General features: G+C 37.8%; 1 protein-coding gene across 3 annotated transcripts in view; it reads left to right on the top strand.

The window, feature by feature from the left end:
* Nucleotides 1-12897, top strand: part of LOC105034770 (serine/threonine-protein kinase CTR1) — an 87764-nt gene extending 74867 nt beyond the window's left edge. Inside the window, exons 9-16 of one of the 3 annotated variants that reach the window (XM_029261716.2) lie at nucleotides 9128-9228; nucleotides 9355-9439; nucleotides 9631-9729; nucleotides 10605-10673; nucleotides 10775-10906; nucleotides 11306-11400; nucleotides 11493-11678; nucleotides 12340-12897. In XM_029261716.2, coding sequence (XP_029117549.1) covers nucleotides 9128-9228; nucleotides 9355-9439; nucleotides 9631-9729; nucleotides 10605-10673; nucleotides 10775-10906; nucleotides 11306-11400; nucleotides 11493-11601 — 690 coding nt within the window. In that variant the 3' untranslated portion in view covers nucleotides 11602-11678; nucleotides 12340-12897. The remainder of the gene's footprint in view (nucleotides 1-9127; nucleotides 9229-9354; nucleotides 9440-9630; nucleotides 9730-10604; nucleotides 10674-10774; nucleotides 10907-11305; nucleotides 11401-11492; nucleotides 11679-12339) is intronic. The other 2 variants (XM_029261715.2, XM_029261717.2) reach the window with 2 other exon arrangements.
* The last annotated feature ends 5714 nt before the right edge of the window (nucleotides 12898-18611 follow it).

The following is an 18611-nucleotide window of genomic DNA, read 5'->3' as shown; positions in this document are numbered from 1 at the left end:
GTTGGGTATAAAATACCCACAGCCGAAATCCTCGACGGAATCAACTTCGAGCGGCACAGCTCCGCCCGGACTCCTACGGGAGCCGGGCTCCACCGCCGCCCGGACTCCTACGGGAGTCGGGCTCCGCCGCCGACATCAGCACGGCTCCTACGGGAGCCGGGCTCCACCGCCGACATCAGCACAGCCCCGCCCTGGCTCCTACGGGAGCCGGGCTCCACCGCCGACATCAGCACGGCTCCGCCCGGGCTCCTATGGGAGCCGGGCTCCGCCGCCGACATCAGCACGGCTCCTACGGGAGCCGGGCTCCACCGCCGACATCAGCACGGCTCCGCCCGGGCTCCTACGGGAGCCGGGCTCCACCGCCGACATCAGCACGGCTCCTACGGGAGTCGGGCTCCACCGCCGACATCAGCACAGCTCCGTCCGGACTCCTACGGGAGCCGGGCTCCACCGCCGACAGCAGCGCAGCTCCGCCCGGACTCCTACGGGAGCCGGGCTCCAACCTCAATGTCAGCTGCTGGTAAGCTTCGTCCGGACCCCTACGGGAGCCGGACTTCACCTTTAACTTTGATTGCAACGCAGCTCCGCCCGGACTCCTACGGGAGCCGGGCTCCAACCTCAATGTCAGCTGCTGGTAAGCTTCGTCCGGACCCCTACGGGAGCCGGACTTCACCTTTAACTTTGATTGCAACGCAGCTCCGCCCGGACTCCTACGGGAGCCGGGCTCCACCGCCGACAACAGCGCAGCTCCGCCCGGATTCCTACGGGAGCCGGGCTCCACTCTCAGTGTCAACTGCTGGTAAGCTCCATCCGGACTCCTACGAGAGCCGGACTTCGCCTTTAATTTTAAATTGCAGGAGGACTTCGCCCGTGCTCTTAAGGGAGCCGAGCTTCATCTCCGACGCCAACGACTACAGCCGCAAGCAGACTCCGCCCGGACTCCTACGGGAGTCGGGTTCCGCCCGCAACTTCGGCTCCGAGAGGGTTCCGCCCGGACTCCCCCGGGAGTAGGGCTCCACCCACGACCCCAACCGCCAGGAGGACCTCTCCCGGACCTCAACAGAAACCGGGCTCCGGCCGCTGCCGAGCTTCAATCGACAGATCCACGCCCCCTGACAGGCCACCAAAACGACCACGACCCTGCTCCACTTCCTGTGGCGGACTCCGCGCAGTTCCATCATTCTCTGACAGGCCGCAGTAACCATCGCCACCCTGCTCCACTCCCTGTGGCGGATTCCGCACAGCTCCACTATCCCCTGGCAGGCCACAATAACGGCCGCGAACCTGCTCCACCTCCTGCGACGGATACCATGCGATTCTCCTATCCGCTGGCAAGTCACGACAACGGACGCTGCTCCACCCCTCATAACAGATTCCACGTGGCGGGCCGCGGTGATGACCACGTGTCTGCTCCACCACCTTTCGCAATCAATTCCCCTGACCATGGGCGGCCCACTACCAGGCGGTTACAAACGTCGCCATCAATCCGTTGCCTCCTCCGCCTATAAAAGGGAGACCCAGATACGTTATTCTTTAAGCTCATTTTTCTTATCTCAAAACTCTGCTAAATTCTCCGTTCGAGCACTCCATTCTTGTTGAGGCAGAGAACTGACTTGAGCGTCGGAGGGTCTTGCCGGAGCAACCCCACCTCCGGTTTAGACTTCCCTTGCAGGTCCCGGCGGCGACCGCGGCTTCCCCGACTCCAGCTTCTCCGGCGCTAGCGGATTTTTGCACCAACAGATCATATCTTGATGCACACCTTATTCCTACAGTGGTCCAACTGTCATCAATATCCACTACAAGGGCTCATTGAGATCTATATTTATGTGTCAATCATACTCTAGCAGCCTCACTGCGAGCAATGGTACCATCTCAAGTTAAAAGACAGTCACACAACTACAGCATTAAGATAATCACTGACGATTGAATAGAAATCCAAGTGATCTTTTGTATGGTCACGCTCAGTGCTAGTTGTTCTCTAACAACCATTCACACTCGTCATCCTGTGTCTTTACATAGTAGATTAGAGACCCATCTATCTCGAAAGAAGTGATTTGTGCGTCAGTCTATCCGGATCTGTCACCATCCTCATAATGATCCTACGATCGGAAGCTTTTAGGAATTAAATACATGTCTCTAATTCTCAACATCTTGAGAGTATGTATCTAAACTAATTCCATGGACGATTCAAGGACACATTACACTTGAATGAAAAAGAATTTATCCTTTTATTGATCATATTAATATATTAAGTACAAAATTATGTTCTAAATTAATTACAATGTGTCAGTCATATTGACTTCTAGGACATCTAACAAAATCACGGTCTTCCGTGACGATCCTAAGATCGGGAGCATTTAGAAACTAACCACTAATACAAATTCTCAATATCTTGAGAATATACAATATCATCTTTGTTAATTTTTAGGATAAATCATGGATATATAAATATGATTGAAAATAAAAATACTCTTTTATTAATAATAAAAGCTTATACGTACAAAATTAAGCTCTGGAATTACAAAATATGTCAGCCAACACTTGGCTTCTAAGGTACACATCTAACAAACTCATTTTACCTAAAGCCAATTGGTCATATATCTTAAATCCATCTTCTCAAGGTGAGCTTTGATCTTCTCCTAGCTAAGAGGCTTCGTCAGTGGGTCTGTCATGTTCTGTGTGGAGTCGACTTTCTGCATCTTGATGAATTTTTTCTCGAGGTTGTCGTGTATGATGTAGAATCGCCGCTCCATATGCTTGGACTTATAGTGAGATCTGGGCTTCTTAGCGAGTGCTATGGAGCTATTGTTGTCGTAGTGTAGTGCAATGGCATCCAATGGCATCACATCCAGCTCTGTAATGAACTTCTTAAACCAGTATGTTTCCTTAGCAGTTTCAGAGACGGCAATATATTCGACTTCTATGGTCGAATATGCAATAACCGGCTGTTTGGAACTCTTCCAACTAATCGATTTATCATTATATAGAAAAATATACCTCGATGTAGATTTTCTATCATCGATATTAGACATGAAGTCTGAATCAGTGTATCCTTCTATTTTCAGCTTCGAACCTCCATCAAAGATCAAGAACAAATTCTTAGCTCTTCTCAAGTACTTAAGGATGTTTTTAACTGCAATCCAGTGTTCACCTGAATTTGATTGAAATCTGCTCGTGATACTCACGGCAAGGGCTATATCAGGTCCAGTATACAGATGGTATACATGAGGCTCTTTATAGCCGAAGCATAAGAGATCTTGCTCATGCGTTGGATCTCCTCAGGTGTGTTAGGACATATCTTCTTGGAGAGAAACATCATGCCTAAGGGGCAAAAGATTCTTCTTGAAGTTTTTCATGCTGAAACTCTTCAGCACCTTTATGTATATTTTCTGAGAAAGTCCTATCATTTTTTTAGATCTATCTTTCTAGACCTTTATACTAAGAATGTAAGAAGCTTCTCCAAGATTTTTTATGGAGAATTTTTTTGACAACCATACTTTGATCGAAGTCAGCCTGAGAATATCATTTTCAATCAGGAGGATGTCGTCCACGTATAATACGAGGAACATGATAGCACCCCATTAATTTTTCTGTACACAACGCTCCTTATTTCTGATGAAATCAAACGATTTGATCACATCATTAAAGCGGATGTTTCAACTTCGAGATATTTGCTTGAGTCCATAAATAGATCTTTGCAGCTTACATATTTTGTGATCACTATCACTGGATGTGAAACTCATAGGCTGTTTTATATAGATATCTTCCTTAAGATATCTATTTAGGAAGGCAGTTTTCACATCCATCCGTCAGATTTTGTAATCGTAGTAAGCTGCAACAGCAAGCAGAGTCCGGATGGATTTCAACATGGCTACTGGCGAAAAGGTTTTTTGATAGTCAATGTCTTCGTGTTGACTATAACCTTTCGCAACCAGCCTTACCTTATAGATCTTTATCTTACTATCCGATCCTATTTTTCTCTTGTAGATCTATTTACATCCAATAGGTATAATATCTTTAGATGGATCTACTAAGGTTCAAATCTAGTTGAAATGTATGGAGTTAATTTCTGACTCTATCACTTTCGTTTTGTGGAGTTTATATATAACATCGCTTCATCATAGGTCTTAGGAGCATTTCTAATGTCTCTTTTTCTCATAAGAAATGCTTCCTCTAGATCTTCTGTAAGAATACCTAAGTAGGGGGATGGGAGATCCTATTAGATCTACGAGGTGGAGGTATCACATCAACTGGCTCACTAATGGGTTCTGGCTTTTGGACTCGATACTCTTTGAAAATCTTTTCTTCGAGCTCAATCTTCCTCCCACTGCCTTCATCTTGGATAAACTCCTTTTTCAAGAAGACGACATGACAGCTCACAATCACATTATGATTTTCTGAAAGATAAAAGTAGTATCTCATAGATTTCTTAGGATATCTTATAAAATAAGTCCTAAGTGACTTAGTCTCTAACTTGTCTACCTGCTGTAGCTTGACATGGATCGGACATCATCAAATTTTGAGATAATCCAGATTCGATTTCTTACCATGCCATAACTTGTATGGTGTGATAGGAGCGGATTTAGAGGGAATCCGATTTAGAAGGTGAATAGCAAAAAGCAATGCATATCTCCAGAGAAAAATTAGAACTGTGAAGCTCATCATGGATTGGATCATATCCAATAGGATCCGATTCCTCCTTTCGGATACCTCGTTGAGCTGTTCCTGGAGATGTCCACTGTGAGACTACCTAGAGATGACCACCGTGAGACTATACCGTTATCTTTGAGATAGGCTCAGAATTTCCCACTAAGGTATTCTCTTCGATTTGATTGAAAAATCTTTATAAATTTTTCGGTTTGCTTCTCCACTTCACATCTGAATTCTTTGAACTTTTCAAAGTCCTTAGACTTATGTCGCATTAGATACACAAATTCATACCATGAAAAATCATTGGTAAAGATTATGAAGTAGAGGAAACCACCCTTGGTCTGTACATCGAATGGACCACACACATCAGGTGTGTATTAGGACTAATATCTCAGTGGCCCTTTTCTCGTGTCTTTGTGATGACTATCATTGGATGTGAAATCCATAGACTGCTCCATATAGATATCTTTCTCAAGATATCTATTTAGGAAGACAGTTTTCACATCCATCTGTTAGTTTTCATAATCATGATAAGCCACAATAGCAAACAATGTCCGGATGGATTTTAGCATGTTAATAGGCAAAAAAGTTTTCTGATAGTCAATGCCCTCGCATTGACTATAACCTTTCGCAACCAATCTTGTCTTATAGGTCTCTACATTACTATCCAAATATATTTTTCTTTTATAGATTCATTTACACCCAATAAGTACAATACCTTTAGGTGGATATACTAAGATCCAAATCTAGTTGGAATATATGGAGTCAATTTCTGACTTCATTGTTTCCTTTCATTTCTCAGAGTCTATATCTAACATCGCCTCACCGTCCACAAGGAATGCTTCTTCTAGATCCTCTGTAAGTATACTTAAATATCTTTCAGAAGGATGGGAGATCCTACTTGATTTACAAGGTGGAGGTACCACATCTACTGGCTCATTAATAGGTTCAGATTTTTAGACTCGATGCTCTTCAGAGACCTCTTCAAGCTCAAATTTTCTCCCATTGCCTCCATCTCGAATATTTTTTTTTTTCAAGAAAATAGTATGATGATTCACAATCACATTGTGATTCTCTGGGAGATAAAAATAGTATTTCATAGATTTCTTAAGATATCCTATAAAGCGAGTTCTAATTGATTTAGCCTCTAACTTATCTGTCTGCTGTCGCTTCACATGGATTGGACATCCCCAAATCTTGAGGTAATCAAGACTCGATTTTTTACTATGCCATAACTCGTATTGTGTGGTAGGAATGGATTTAAAGGGAACCCTATTCAGAAGATGAATAACAGAAAGAAACACGTCTCTAGAGAAAAATAAGAAGATCCGTGAAGCTCATCATCATAGATCAGACTATATCTAATAGGATCCGATTCTTTTTTTCGGATACCCCGTTGAGCTGTGGTGTCCTTGAAGGTGTCCACTATGATACTATACCGTTATCTTTAAGATAGATTTGGAAATTTCTACTAAGGTATTTTCCTCCCCGATCAAATTGAAGAACCTTTATGGGTTTTTCGGTTTGTTTCTTCACTTCATGTTTGAGCTTTTTGAACTTTTTAAAGGCTTCAGACTTATGATGCATCAAATACACAAATCCATACCGTGAGAAATCATCGATAAAGGTTATGAAGTAGAGATAGCCACCTCTAGCCTGTACATCGAATGGACTACACACATTAGTGTGCACCAGGGCTAATATATTAGCGGCTTTTTCTCCTTGTTCTATAAAGGATAGCTTAGCCATCTTTCTTTGAAGACAAGACTCACAAATTGGATAAGACTTAGAAGTCAATGGTCTGATGGGACCATCTTTCTCTAATTTGTTAAGTTTGTCTTCTTCGATATGGTCTAGTCCAAGGTGCTACAGATATTTCTGGCTAATCCTATCCTTAAGTCTCTTAGTCCTATGGTATTCACAATTTGCTTGTTAACGTTAACACTTGCATCTACATGCAAATGATAAAAACTGTCTATCAAATAGGCACATGCAACATATTTATTTTCAAAATAAATCATGCACAAATCTTTATTGAAATGAAAATTGTAATTATCCTGTGCCAGTATAGAAATGAAAATCAAATTCCTACTGGCTATAAGTACAAAATAATAATTTTTCAAAAATAAACTAAATCTTAATGGTAGCTTCAAAGAGTAGATCCCCATGGCTATAGCAGTAATTTTTGCCCCATTGCTGACTCGAAGAGTGATCTCACATTCTCTTGGTCTTTTAACTTCCTCTAGACTCTGCATCGAAGTGCACAAGTGAGCACTCGAATCAGAATCTAAAATCGAACTAGAAGAAGAGAAAATCATTAGATTAGTTTCAATTACGAGCAATTCAGACGTGCCTTTAGAAGGTGCATCCTTATTCTTCACTATCGTCAAGTATGTAGGATAATTTTTTCTCCAGTGGTCTTTGACATTGTAGTGAAAATATTTTTCTTTATTGTTGGCCTTCTTCGAAGCTTTCTTCTTCCCGCCTTCGGTCTTTTACTTCTTTGCAGGCTTTTTATTCTTCTTTCCAATAGACTTTCTCTTGGAAGAAGCCTGCTCTATCGTAAAAATCATTCCTTTTGAGTTTTTCAAGTTTTCAAGGTGCCTTCAGTTGTCACCAACATATTTAACAACTTGGGCAAGATGCTATCAATCTTATTCATATGATAGTTTATGATGAATTGACCATATGAATCCAGGACTGCACGATCAGATCCACTTGCAGTTTCTTATCCATATTCATTCCGAGCTTCTGAAGCTTTTTAGTGTCCTTGATCATTGTCAGACAATGATCATGCACGGACTGTCCATCACGCATCTTTGCTCTAAAAAATCTTCGGGAGACCTCAAAGTGAGCCATGCGACTCTGATCATCATACAACTCTTATCGGTGAGTCAGAATCTGTCTGGCAGTGCTCATGTCTTCATACTGGTGCTGAAGATCATTGGATATGGATGCAAAAATATAGCACCTAGTCCTGTTGTCTTCATCCATCCACTTGTCAAGTGCAGTTCGTTGATCAGGGGATGGACGAGCCGGCAACACAGGCATCTCCTGGTCTAGGGCATGGGTCAATTTCTCAAAGCTGAGAATAATTCTCAAGTTCCGAAGTCAGTCTTTGTAGTTTAATCCGGTCAACCTATTGGTGTCAAGGATTCGGACTAGAGAGTTTGAACTCGACATGGTTAATTAACTATAGAGAGAAAATAATTTTGAATTAGATGTTTGTACTTGTAAATGTTTGTTATAGGGATTTTAATAAACAAACAAGACTCCCACTATTTCTACGAATCTCCCATACTCTTCGGGTGGAGAAACGGAAACATATACATGATCAATTTGTAGTGGACACTGGGTACTGCACTTCTACTGATCCACACGCACCTCAACCCCCACTTCCCCCCCTCCATGCTGATGTTGGTATACGGCTCGGTTCTGAGCCATACTGACTTGAATCGAGAGAAACTGGCCGGTTTCTCGCGGTTCGGTGTGGTTTGGCTAATTTACCGAAAATGGGGGGTGAATTGCACCGGTTCCCCCTCAGTTTGGTTCGGTACGTCCTGTATGGGCCGGTTCGGGCCGGTACGGGAAACTCTGTTCCCAAGCTTCACACTACATCTTCTCTTTTTCCCCTAGCTTGCTGCTATTCTCTGCTGTATTTCTTTTCTTCACTAGCTACTTGCTATAAGTGGCTGGGATTTCTAGAGTTGCAAAACAGTATAAGAACGCACCACCTTCCTATTTATAAATGGCTTCTAAGCATGAGGTTTCTAGCTTTTCCCAAATTAGTATCTAGGTGTCAAGTCCAGGTTCAGCTAGGGGGCTGAATTTCTAGCATGAGGTTGCTTCTTTACCATGAGGTGTAACAAACATGAAATGACAGCTTAAAGGAAATTAGCACAAGGTGGCTGTTCCCAAGAAAGATGAGGTAGCAGTTCAAGCACAAGGTGGTACCAGTAGGATATGGTAATTGTATTGGTATGTACAAGGTGGCACCTCAGTAAAGAGAGCAGAGATGCCAGCCACTAGACAAGCATGAGGTGATCATAAGCATGTGGTGGCATTAAGGACAAGGTGGTCATTAATTTATTGGCAATTTAATCCTTAAACCTTTTTACTTTATGCTTAGGGTCGTATCAATCATTAAATTGAAGTCTTTACTATTAAAATTTCCATATACAAGATTTGTTTCAATGATCTCATTTGCAAATGATCATATGATAGGCACTAATATTTTTGGATATCACAAGAAGAGTCCAGATTAGTTGGAGTGTTTCAGTTGGTAATTTTGAGAACTTTGTCTCTCGGTTTGTTTCTTGGCTTCTTATTAAGTGATTTCAGAATAAAAAGTCATGTGTCGTAGGAAACCACAGAAACAGTGATTCTCATTGGCTTAAAAGCATTAAATAGCACTGACTGAAATTTGTACTCTTGTTTATCTTGTCTTTGATTTTAATGCTGTGTCGATGTATGTCAGGTTGCGATAATGAAAAGCCTGCGGCATCCCAATATTGTTCTCTTCATGGGAGCTGTTACTCAGCCTCCAAATCTGTCAATTGTCACTGAATATTTATCTAGGTATTTTTTTTTAATATAATCTTCTTATGCTTCATTTCTTTATACTATACTTTTTTGCAGTACTGGAGCAAGTCCAGTCTGCCTCAGGAGATTTTGACATGTAGTTTACTCCTCTATAAATTGCAGAGGCAGCTTATATAGGCTATTACGTAAAACTGATGCCAAGGAAATTTTAGATGAGAGGCGTCGATTGAATATGGCATTTGATGTGGTATGTCTTTCTATAAATTATTTATCTTAATTTTATTTGTTTTAAGAAATTCTAATTTATATAATGTGCATAGTGCTTTGTCCAAAATTTGGACAATTTAAAGAGTCATCCAAACTTGGTAACAGCTTACATTGTATGAGGTCATTATGAAGTTACTTGATGTATGTACATGTAAATATTTCCTTTTACAGGCAAAGGGAATGAACTATCTTCACAAGCGTAATCCCCCAATTGTCCATCGAGATTTGAAATCTCCAAATCTTCTTGTGGACAAAAAATACACAGTGAAGGTAAGACTTGTAAACTGCTTCCATTTGTGATGTTGGAACTGTTCTTGCATCTTTTTAAGCTTTCATTTGTTTGCTTTCTCATAAGCGTGAACCTCTGCACCCTTTGAATAACTTCTAGTGATGAAGTTTAAGTTTCCAATAATCCTAAGTCTAATTTTAAGGAGTAGCCTGACTGTCCTGTCTTAGATGGGCTTTATATCATCTATGGAGTGATATAGAGAACTTAGTGAATTATTATTCAGGTTTTTTTTGGTTCAACTGATTCTGTGATCGGTCTAGTATATATATAAATAACAAGCCTCATCCTGTCAATTTGGGCTCAGAATTAATGATCTTAATTTGCATTTAGTGTCCTTCTAAGGTGATCTGTAAGGATTAGTTTTGATTCTGGATTAACTGTTTCAAGATCTGTGGTTTTACCAGACAAAAAAAGGGAAATGGTCTGTGGTTTTAGATATATCTTTTTTTCCCTTCTCTTTTTATATCTTAATTATAAGAGAGAGAAGGGGGGACCCACCTAGAGTATAATTACCCAAGTTCAGATTTTTTGAGGCTGCACCACCAAAGAATCAAACCGAGAACCTTGGGTTGTGACCAGTAGAGCAAGCCCCCGTTCACTTTTTTTTTATAGTATGAAAACACTTTTAGCTAAGCTGTAGAATCTTTTAAATTCTTATGTCTCCTATATGCTGTCAGCCTTCTATACCCTTGGAAGTCAGTGCTATCATTTGGTAGCCTTAGGGAAAAAGTTGATGGTTTGGGTATCAAATTTGATTAGCTTCTTGTTTATTGAAATTCATTTATCATCTTTTGCTTGTGTGAAAGAGCTGGGGTTTCCATCAGTTTTAATTAGAAATTAATTTCTGATAACTAAGGTATGCGATTTTGGTTTATCACGATTGAAGGCAAGCACATATCTATCCTCCAAATCTCTGGCAGGGACTGTAAGTTGTTTCAAACTAATTGTCGTAATATCTTTTTTCTTTATTTTATATGTTTATGTATTATTGAATTTTTAAATTACCTATTATTTTATGAATGTTAGCCTGAGTGGATGGCACCAGAGGTTCTCCGTGATGAACCATCAAATGAGAAGTCAGACGTTTACAGCTTTGGTGTGATCTTATGGGAGCTTATGACAATGCAACAACCATGGAGTAATTTAAATCAAGCTCAGGTTGGCAGTCTCTCTATCGATCAAAAGTTGAAGTTCATTAGTTTATGTATAATGCATGATATTTGACACATTAGGCGATATGGCATATAGTTATACATCAGAAAAAATGTTGGTTTATTGGAAGTTTATAATACATAATGGCAATGCCCAGTGCTGATCTTGATGTGAGGAGATTGCTAATAGCATGCCATTTGGATGGTTAGTGGACTTCTTTGAAAAGTTTATAGTAACCTGGACCATCAATGAGCTTCTTTGAATGATCACTATGGTAATCAATAATTGTACAATGGGTTTGATTTGTGGTTTCTAGGATGCAGCCCATGCAAAATTTTGTGTTTCCCATATGCAACTTACAATGTTGAATCATCTTAGTTTAACTATGGTGGTATCCTCTTGCAGGTGGTTGCTGCCGTTGGCTTCAAGGGCAGAAGGCTTGAGATTCCGAGGGATGTAAATCCACAGGTGGCTGCCATAATTGAGTCTTGCTGGGCCAAGTATGTAAGAATGCAATTATTTTAACAGTTCTGCTTCAAAATGTTCCCCTCATTTTGCTTTCCTTAATATGAGATAACCCATCAATCTGCAGTGAGCCATGGAAAAGACCTTCTTTTGCCAGTATCATGGAATCCTTGAAGCCTCTGATTAAATCTCCACCAACTCAACCAGTACGCACTGAAATATCACGGGTTACCTGAAAGAGAGCATATGTTGCAAGATTGTGCATTCTGTAATGATATAAATGGAGGCAGAGTTTGTACTGCTATCATCTAAGGTCCTGTTCTTTGATCTGCACTGTTCAGTCCTCTCCTGTCTGGTTATCAATTTTCAGTTGATGGCACTAATATATACTAAAAGTCTAAATATGCTTTAAACTTAAGGTAAATTTATAATTCTTATTTTTTTATCGTTCAGTGTGGTTAAATAAGGAAAAAAAGAGTATGAACCTGGAATATTCATGCAATATAACTTCAGACTTTACTGCTGTAAAATCAATGATAGTTAATTTTGGATGAGCTACGATGACTGTATTTGCCTCAATCATGAATCCAAATATGCATGTATTGGCAAGTTTATCTGATATGCAAGCATCTATGCAGCAAGTACTTCACACTGTATGATGATCATCATCATTTCTCTAGTCTGCTCCATGGGATGGATATGAAGCCAAACAATGAAAAGCTCATATGGCTGAATGTGTCATTGTACTGGTTTTGACTCTTGTTAAGGACTAGTTTGCTTTGATCCATATGATTCAATCTCTATCTGTAAAAAATGCGGAGATTGATTTATTAGCTTAAGAACTGAGTATGCAAAGGTTTCCTTTTTCATTAAATAAAGTTGTTTTGATGCCGTTAGCCGAATAATTATTAAAGCTAATCCTATCATCACACAAGAATGATGATGTTAATTAAAGGCATGTTAAATTATTTCAGGTAATGCTGGTCAAGACTCAATCAATTGATTATTAGATCCATATCCTTGGAGGCCAAAGTACAAGTTAAATTGCAGCATTCTATTTAATCATTACGTCTCAATTTATTGGCAGGATCATCAGCATGCCATCCTTTCGTGTTAAGATTGAGAAGACAGATTTCCAATGTAATAGGAAGCTGCCGATGGTTCTTGTGCTGCTGGACTGGTCATCCACCAATCTTATGATGATCAAGTAAATTCTAATGTCTTATCCACTGGTGGTGCACTCATGTATATCTTGTAACTAAATGCAAGTCATTGTAGAGAATGAGCTTATTTGCAGGAATCTTGTTGTTTGAACTTCATAGCAGTTGATTTAGGGGTGTGGGCATGTTTGTAGGTCGTCAGCCACCCACCAGTCTTCGTTAATTTATATTTGTAAGCAGTACATATTCCTCATTCAGCTTTATGTATAATGATAATTTGCTCGTTGGTGTAGCACATTCAGCACTGGAGAACACATTTCTTTGTGGTTGACATGACTTCATAATGCTAAAATCACTATGACATTTGATGTTCGTTCTACATGGTTACTATTTATAGGTGTTAGATAGCTACTTTTGTACTTTTTATTTTGGAAGTTTTACGTTTTATACTAAAATCTTGTTTTTCCTTTCATGTTTTCGTCTCGAAGTGAGATCTCAATATGTATCCACATTAAGTACGTCCTGGTATGAAAAATCTCAATGTTCTATTATCTTGGCTTATAAGAACAGAACTTCCAAGGTAACCTATACCAGTCATTCTTTTTTTTCTTTATACGAGTAATTAATATTCATTTTAGTAAATTATAGATGGTATATTGGAAGTTCTTTTTTGATAAAAATAAATTTGAAATTAATATTACAATAAAAAAAAAGGATTGTGAGTGATTGATACATTCTGATGTAAAACTTCAGATTGACCTCTAACTGGATGTTGAGACTTGAGTAAAGGCATTACTTTGAACGGTGCTTTGGAAGCACTTGATGTAGTGTGGCAATTAGGTCGGATCAGATATTGGTTGGTTTGGATATGGTCGGATCAGAAATTTGTCAATCAAATCTGATTTGCTTAGACATATATATTAAATAGATTAAAAAAATTGATCTATTTATTAAATAGATAATTTGTTTCGACATGTATTATATATATATATATATTGGAAAGATCAAGTCAGGTTAAACAAGTTAAATAGGTAAGGGAGATTTTTAATGGATTAAATGAATTTAAACATGATAGAGACAGATTAAGTAGGTTTTAAGTAGAAATGGGTCTTACAATTGGATGGGTTATGATTTGATTGAAAAGGGGTGTAAATGAGTTAAACAGGTCAAAAGTCAAAACTTAAATTCAATTAATTTAATATATAAGTGTAGATAAATTGATTTATTTATGATTCAAATTTATTTATATAAAAACTGAATCTTTTTAAAGTGGATCGTTCATAGCTTGGGTTGGCAGGTCCAGGCATAAATTGCCACCCCTAACTTATTTGCCGAGACTAAAAAATTACAAAGTCATAAAGTGCAACACCTTACTTACTGTCGAGACCCACAAGAAATTGCAAAGTAAATGCCCAAAATAAGTTGCTAATCTTGGAGTTACCATGTGAGTTGAAATTTTGACTCAGTTCAGAAAAATTTGTCGAGATATGAGAGCTTGTTCTTTCAAAATATTCCATACTTTCTATCTCAGCTAAGATGGATGAAGATCTGGGTTCATCCCCATCAAATGCCTGGTGTCTGCAAACTTGTATTTTCCCCCTGACAAGGACGTATGTCTTCGTCCATGCGGGAATTAGAGATGCATTTGGCCAGCCTTAATGGAGGGTTAAGTAGAATAAAAGCTCCTTTGGACGTTTATTCCATTTTAATCCATCAAATACTAAAGAAGTGACTAAGTTATTTCGAGAGAAAATGAGTCATTTTAAGGGGATGGTTAAAGTACGGTTCAGTGGAATCAAGCTTCCTTTAACTGATTTGTTCCAGTTTGATCAACCAAAACTAGAAAAGCGTCAACTTTTTTGACTGAAAAGTGAATATTTTTTAGAAGTTGGAAAATCATTTATTCATTTGATCTAAAATAAACTATTTTATCCTACAAAGTGAAGTAGTTTGTTCTGAATTAAAATGTCTTAGGAGCAAGTTACCACATTGAATTTAAATAAACTTGTTTCGCAACCAAATGCAAATTATTATTTTGTCAGTGACAAGTACTTTCTAGGATGCCTTGGTTTTGAAAATAACAATCCAGATGTAAGTTTGAGGGGAAATTAGAGCGTTAATCTATTCCACACTTTACAGGAGTAAATTATTTTTAAAATAGAGATAAATATATTAAATAAAATGTATAGTATTATCTTCTGTTTCTGTCACGTCCTCGATCCGAGATTGTGAATCAAAAGTCACGGCAACCGCCGCATACTCATGAAAAACTCTTCCCATAAACATGCAAGGTATCATGTTATCTTAAAACAACAGCGGAATAATTAGTCAATAATTCAAATCCAAAACATAACGATCTAAATTTCTTCTTTAATATCTCAATAAATTCAACAATGATTCATAGACCTTACATCAAATTCAATAAGACTTTCAACTTAAAATAAAATATGAAGATTCTATTTCTGATCACTCTTCCATTTATATCTTGTATCATCTTAATTCCTCAACATCTGTAAAAACAGTAAAATAGGAGGTAATGAGCTAGACAGCCCAGTAAGCAATGATCACTTTTCAACAGATTTCATCAAGCATTTAAGTAAATAATTATTTATAGAAAATAAGCATATAGAGTTCATCAATTCGAAATCAATTTCAATTATGCAACATAATTCATGCCAAATTTATTTCTTTTTAGAAAATTCAAGTTTCTTTCCGGATTTCAATTTCTTTCGTTTTTAAATTCTTTTCATCAACCATGAGCTATGACCATATTTTCTCTGTGGCAGGATCATAACACCGCGTATCTTTTTGCGGTGAGCTGCGAATCATCTGGCAGCAAAGTCCTTCGGAATCGCTGGTCTCTCTGGCGGTTTGTCGCTGGTCTCTCTGGTGACATGAATCCTTAGGACAAATCAATTGCCAACATATGTGTCCCCATTGGCGAGGTCCTTTACATAGTCAGGTTGTCAATTCTTATTGTTCTTATATCAGAATTCTTCATAAATTATATTTCATATTCTAATTTCGATAATAAAATATATAATCATGTAGTATCGAAATCAATCAATATAATACATCATAGAATCAATATGTTCAATCATGCTTCATCATAACATTTCAAATAAGATATTTTCATAACAAAATATCATTCATCCAATTCATGCATCATTTCACAAATCATGTCAGAAAAATACATTATAATTTATTGATAAATCTAGAAAAAGTGAAACATTACTTACCTCGAACGCATTTCAATAAATCTACATAATTCTATAAATTTCTTTTCAAAAATTCTGTTCATAGATCATATCGCGATATCCCACGATCAAATATCCACAATCCTATACAGAATCAATTTCAATAATTAGAAAGAATACGAATACCATATTTCAATGGTTTAGATTGTTTCCGATCATCTAATTTCATCTAATCAAAATCTAATTAGGATCTAAACGATCCAAAGTTTGACTATCAGATCAAATTGGATAAGAAGTGATAGGACCGAGGTTTCTTCATCAATTTCATAAAATCAAGTGGAGAGAGAAAATCAGAGGAGAGAGAATTCATGAGATATAATTCGAATTGATCAGGTGACACAATCTAATATTACGATCGATCCAATATCTCGATTGATGAAATCAACATGATCAAATCAAGTCATGGCTAGATCGGGATCATGGATGATCAAATTTAAAGATTCATAGTCTGATTAAGGTGGGTGCCAGTACGCTGTCTAACAATCATGGATCAAGATTCTTCATTAGAATCAGATCAAGACTATTAAAAGAAATTTCTTCATTCACTAACCTTTTTAGAGAGAGAATCAATCAAGAGAGAGAATATTTTAGAGAGAAAAAATTCTAGAGAGAGAAAATTCATCTTGAATTCTTCAGACAATATGAGTCAACAAATTCGATCGATCAGATCAAATCATGCTGAAATTATCATGTGGACAATTCAATAAAATCATGAGAAATAAAATCTAAAAATATCTAATCTGATCAAAGTGGGTGTCGGTATACCGTCCGACAATCACAGATCAAAAATCCATCACGAGGATCATTTAAATTCATCATCATTCTTTTTAAAATTCTAAAAATCTTAGGAGAGAGAAATAATCTAGAGAGAATTTTAGAGAGAGAAAGTGGAGAGAGAAAGTTCAATTCTAGAGAAAGAAAATACTAGTTCAAGCTGAAGAGAGAGAGAGGGAAGAGAGAGAAACTCTCTTTCTTATATTTTATTATTTATATCATTATTTATTAATTAATTTATTTTATTTTTCTTTCTTCTTTTCTTTCTTTCTTTCTTTCTTTTTTTTTTCTTTTTCTTCACGGAAGAGAGAGAAGAGAAAATTCTATTTATTATTATTATATTATTATTATTATATTATTTTTCTTCTTCTTTTTCTTTTTTTTTTTCTTTTTTTCTTTTCTTTCCTTCTTTTCTTTTTCTTTTTCTTCTTTTTCTTTTTTCTTCTTCGGGCTCTTTCCTGGCCGAAACAGGGGACCGGTAGGTCCCCTTCCTTGATCGGCTGTTCAGGCCATGGCCGACACGGCGAAGCCCGACAGCAGAGAGGGGCAACTCTCTCAAGTTCGGAGAGGCAAGGCCAGCGGTCGGTAGTGATCGCCGGCGTCGAAAAATCAAAGGGAAGAAGAGACCAAACAGGGGTCCCTTCTCCGACAAAAATCGGCGACACCCGTCACCGGCAGTAGTGCACAGAGGCACGGAAAGAAGGAGAAAGAAGAGAGAAAGAGGAGGAAAGCTTACCTCGGCCTCCGGTGATCCTGCCGGCGAGAAATCGCGGTGAGCACGATCAAGAGCCGTGGCTTCAATCGGAGGAATTAGGAAGGAAAAGAGGGGTAAAATATTGGTGGGGGGTCTCTTAGGAAGGGGGAGGTCTCTTTATAGAGAGCCCTAGGACTCCTGATCGTCCTAGGACTCCTGATCATGGTGGTTTAATCGGAGAAGAAGACTCCCGGTAGGAGTCTTCTTCCCGGTTCTCCTGTTCTTGTTTTTTTTTTTTTTTTTTCGTTTGGGCTTTGGCTGACTTTGGACCCAATTGGGCCGGGTGATCACATTCTTCCCCTCTAAAAGAAATTTCGTCCTCAAAATTTTTCTTGCTCGAGTCTTCATAGTTTCTTACTTGAATCTCATCCACAAATATTTCAATATTCTAATTCTTGATATGAATTCATTCTTAAATCATTTCATAAGGAAAAAGTCGGTACATCAAATATCGATCTGAAATAGAACCATTCATTTTCTTATTTATCAAGATCAACATCTCAAAGATTTTTAATATTTCAAGATTTTAAAATTATGATCTCATTTTCTGTAAAAATTAATGTTTAATATCTCATGACTCAAATTAAAATCAAATCTATCTCTTGTGAATAGAAGAAGGTCAATGTCTCTATCCTTACATAAGAACTTCATTCATCATCATTCATTCATTTTTTTTAAATATTATCCACTCTTAATTTCAACCCATCATAAGATAGGAAAAACATACTTATGTGAATCATATGATGACATCCCAAATCAATCAAAATTCAAAAATATTTTTTCTTATTCATACTTTCAAAGGTTGAAGATTTATCATTTGAATCTTAGTCTCGAACTTTTGATATTTAATTCTCGATGCAACTTCATCATTAAGTCATTTCATAAAGATCAATATCACCATTGTTGATTAAATCAATATCACTATTTCTAGTCATCGAAATTTTCTTACTCAAACCCTCAAACTCTTAAATATTTTAATTCTTGAAGCAAATTTTATCATTAAGTCATTCCATAATAAAAATCAATAACTCAAAAATTGATCTAAATCAAAATTATATTTTTCTTATAATCAAAATCAATGTCTCTATTCTAAGAAAGTATATCAATTTTTTTTATCTAAACATTAACAACTCTTAATTAATCGATTCATTATCAAATTAAATTATAAATAACTCCAATCCATCTTTTGTAGAATAATCATCAATATCAATAGATAACCTCAATCTTTTCTATTCAGTCAGAGAAATAATAATGATCAAAGAGTTCAAACTTCAAATTTTATTATACACTGGAGCTAAATA

The sequence above is a fragment of the Elaeis guineensis genome, chromosome 8 (genome assembly GCF_000442705.2).
Source record: "Elaeis guineensis isolate ETL-2024a chromosome 8, EG11, whole genome shotgun sequence".
NCBI lineage: Eukaryota > Viridiplantae > Streptophyta > Magnoliopsida > Arecales > Arecaceae > Elaeis > Elaeis guineensis.
Note: the sequence above shows the minus strand (reverse complement) of the source record. Positions and strands in the feature narration are given on the sequence as shown.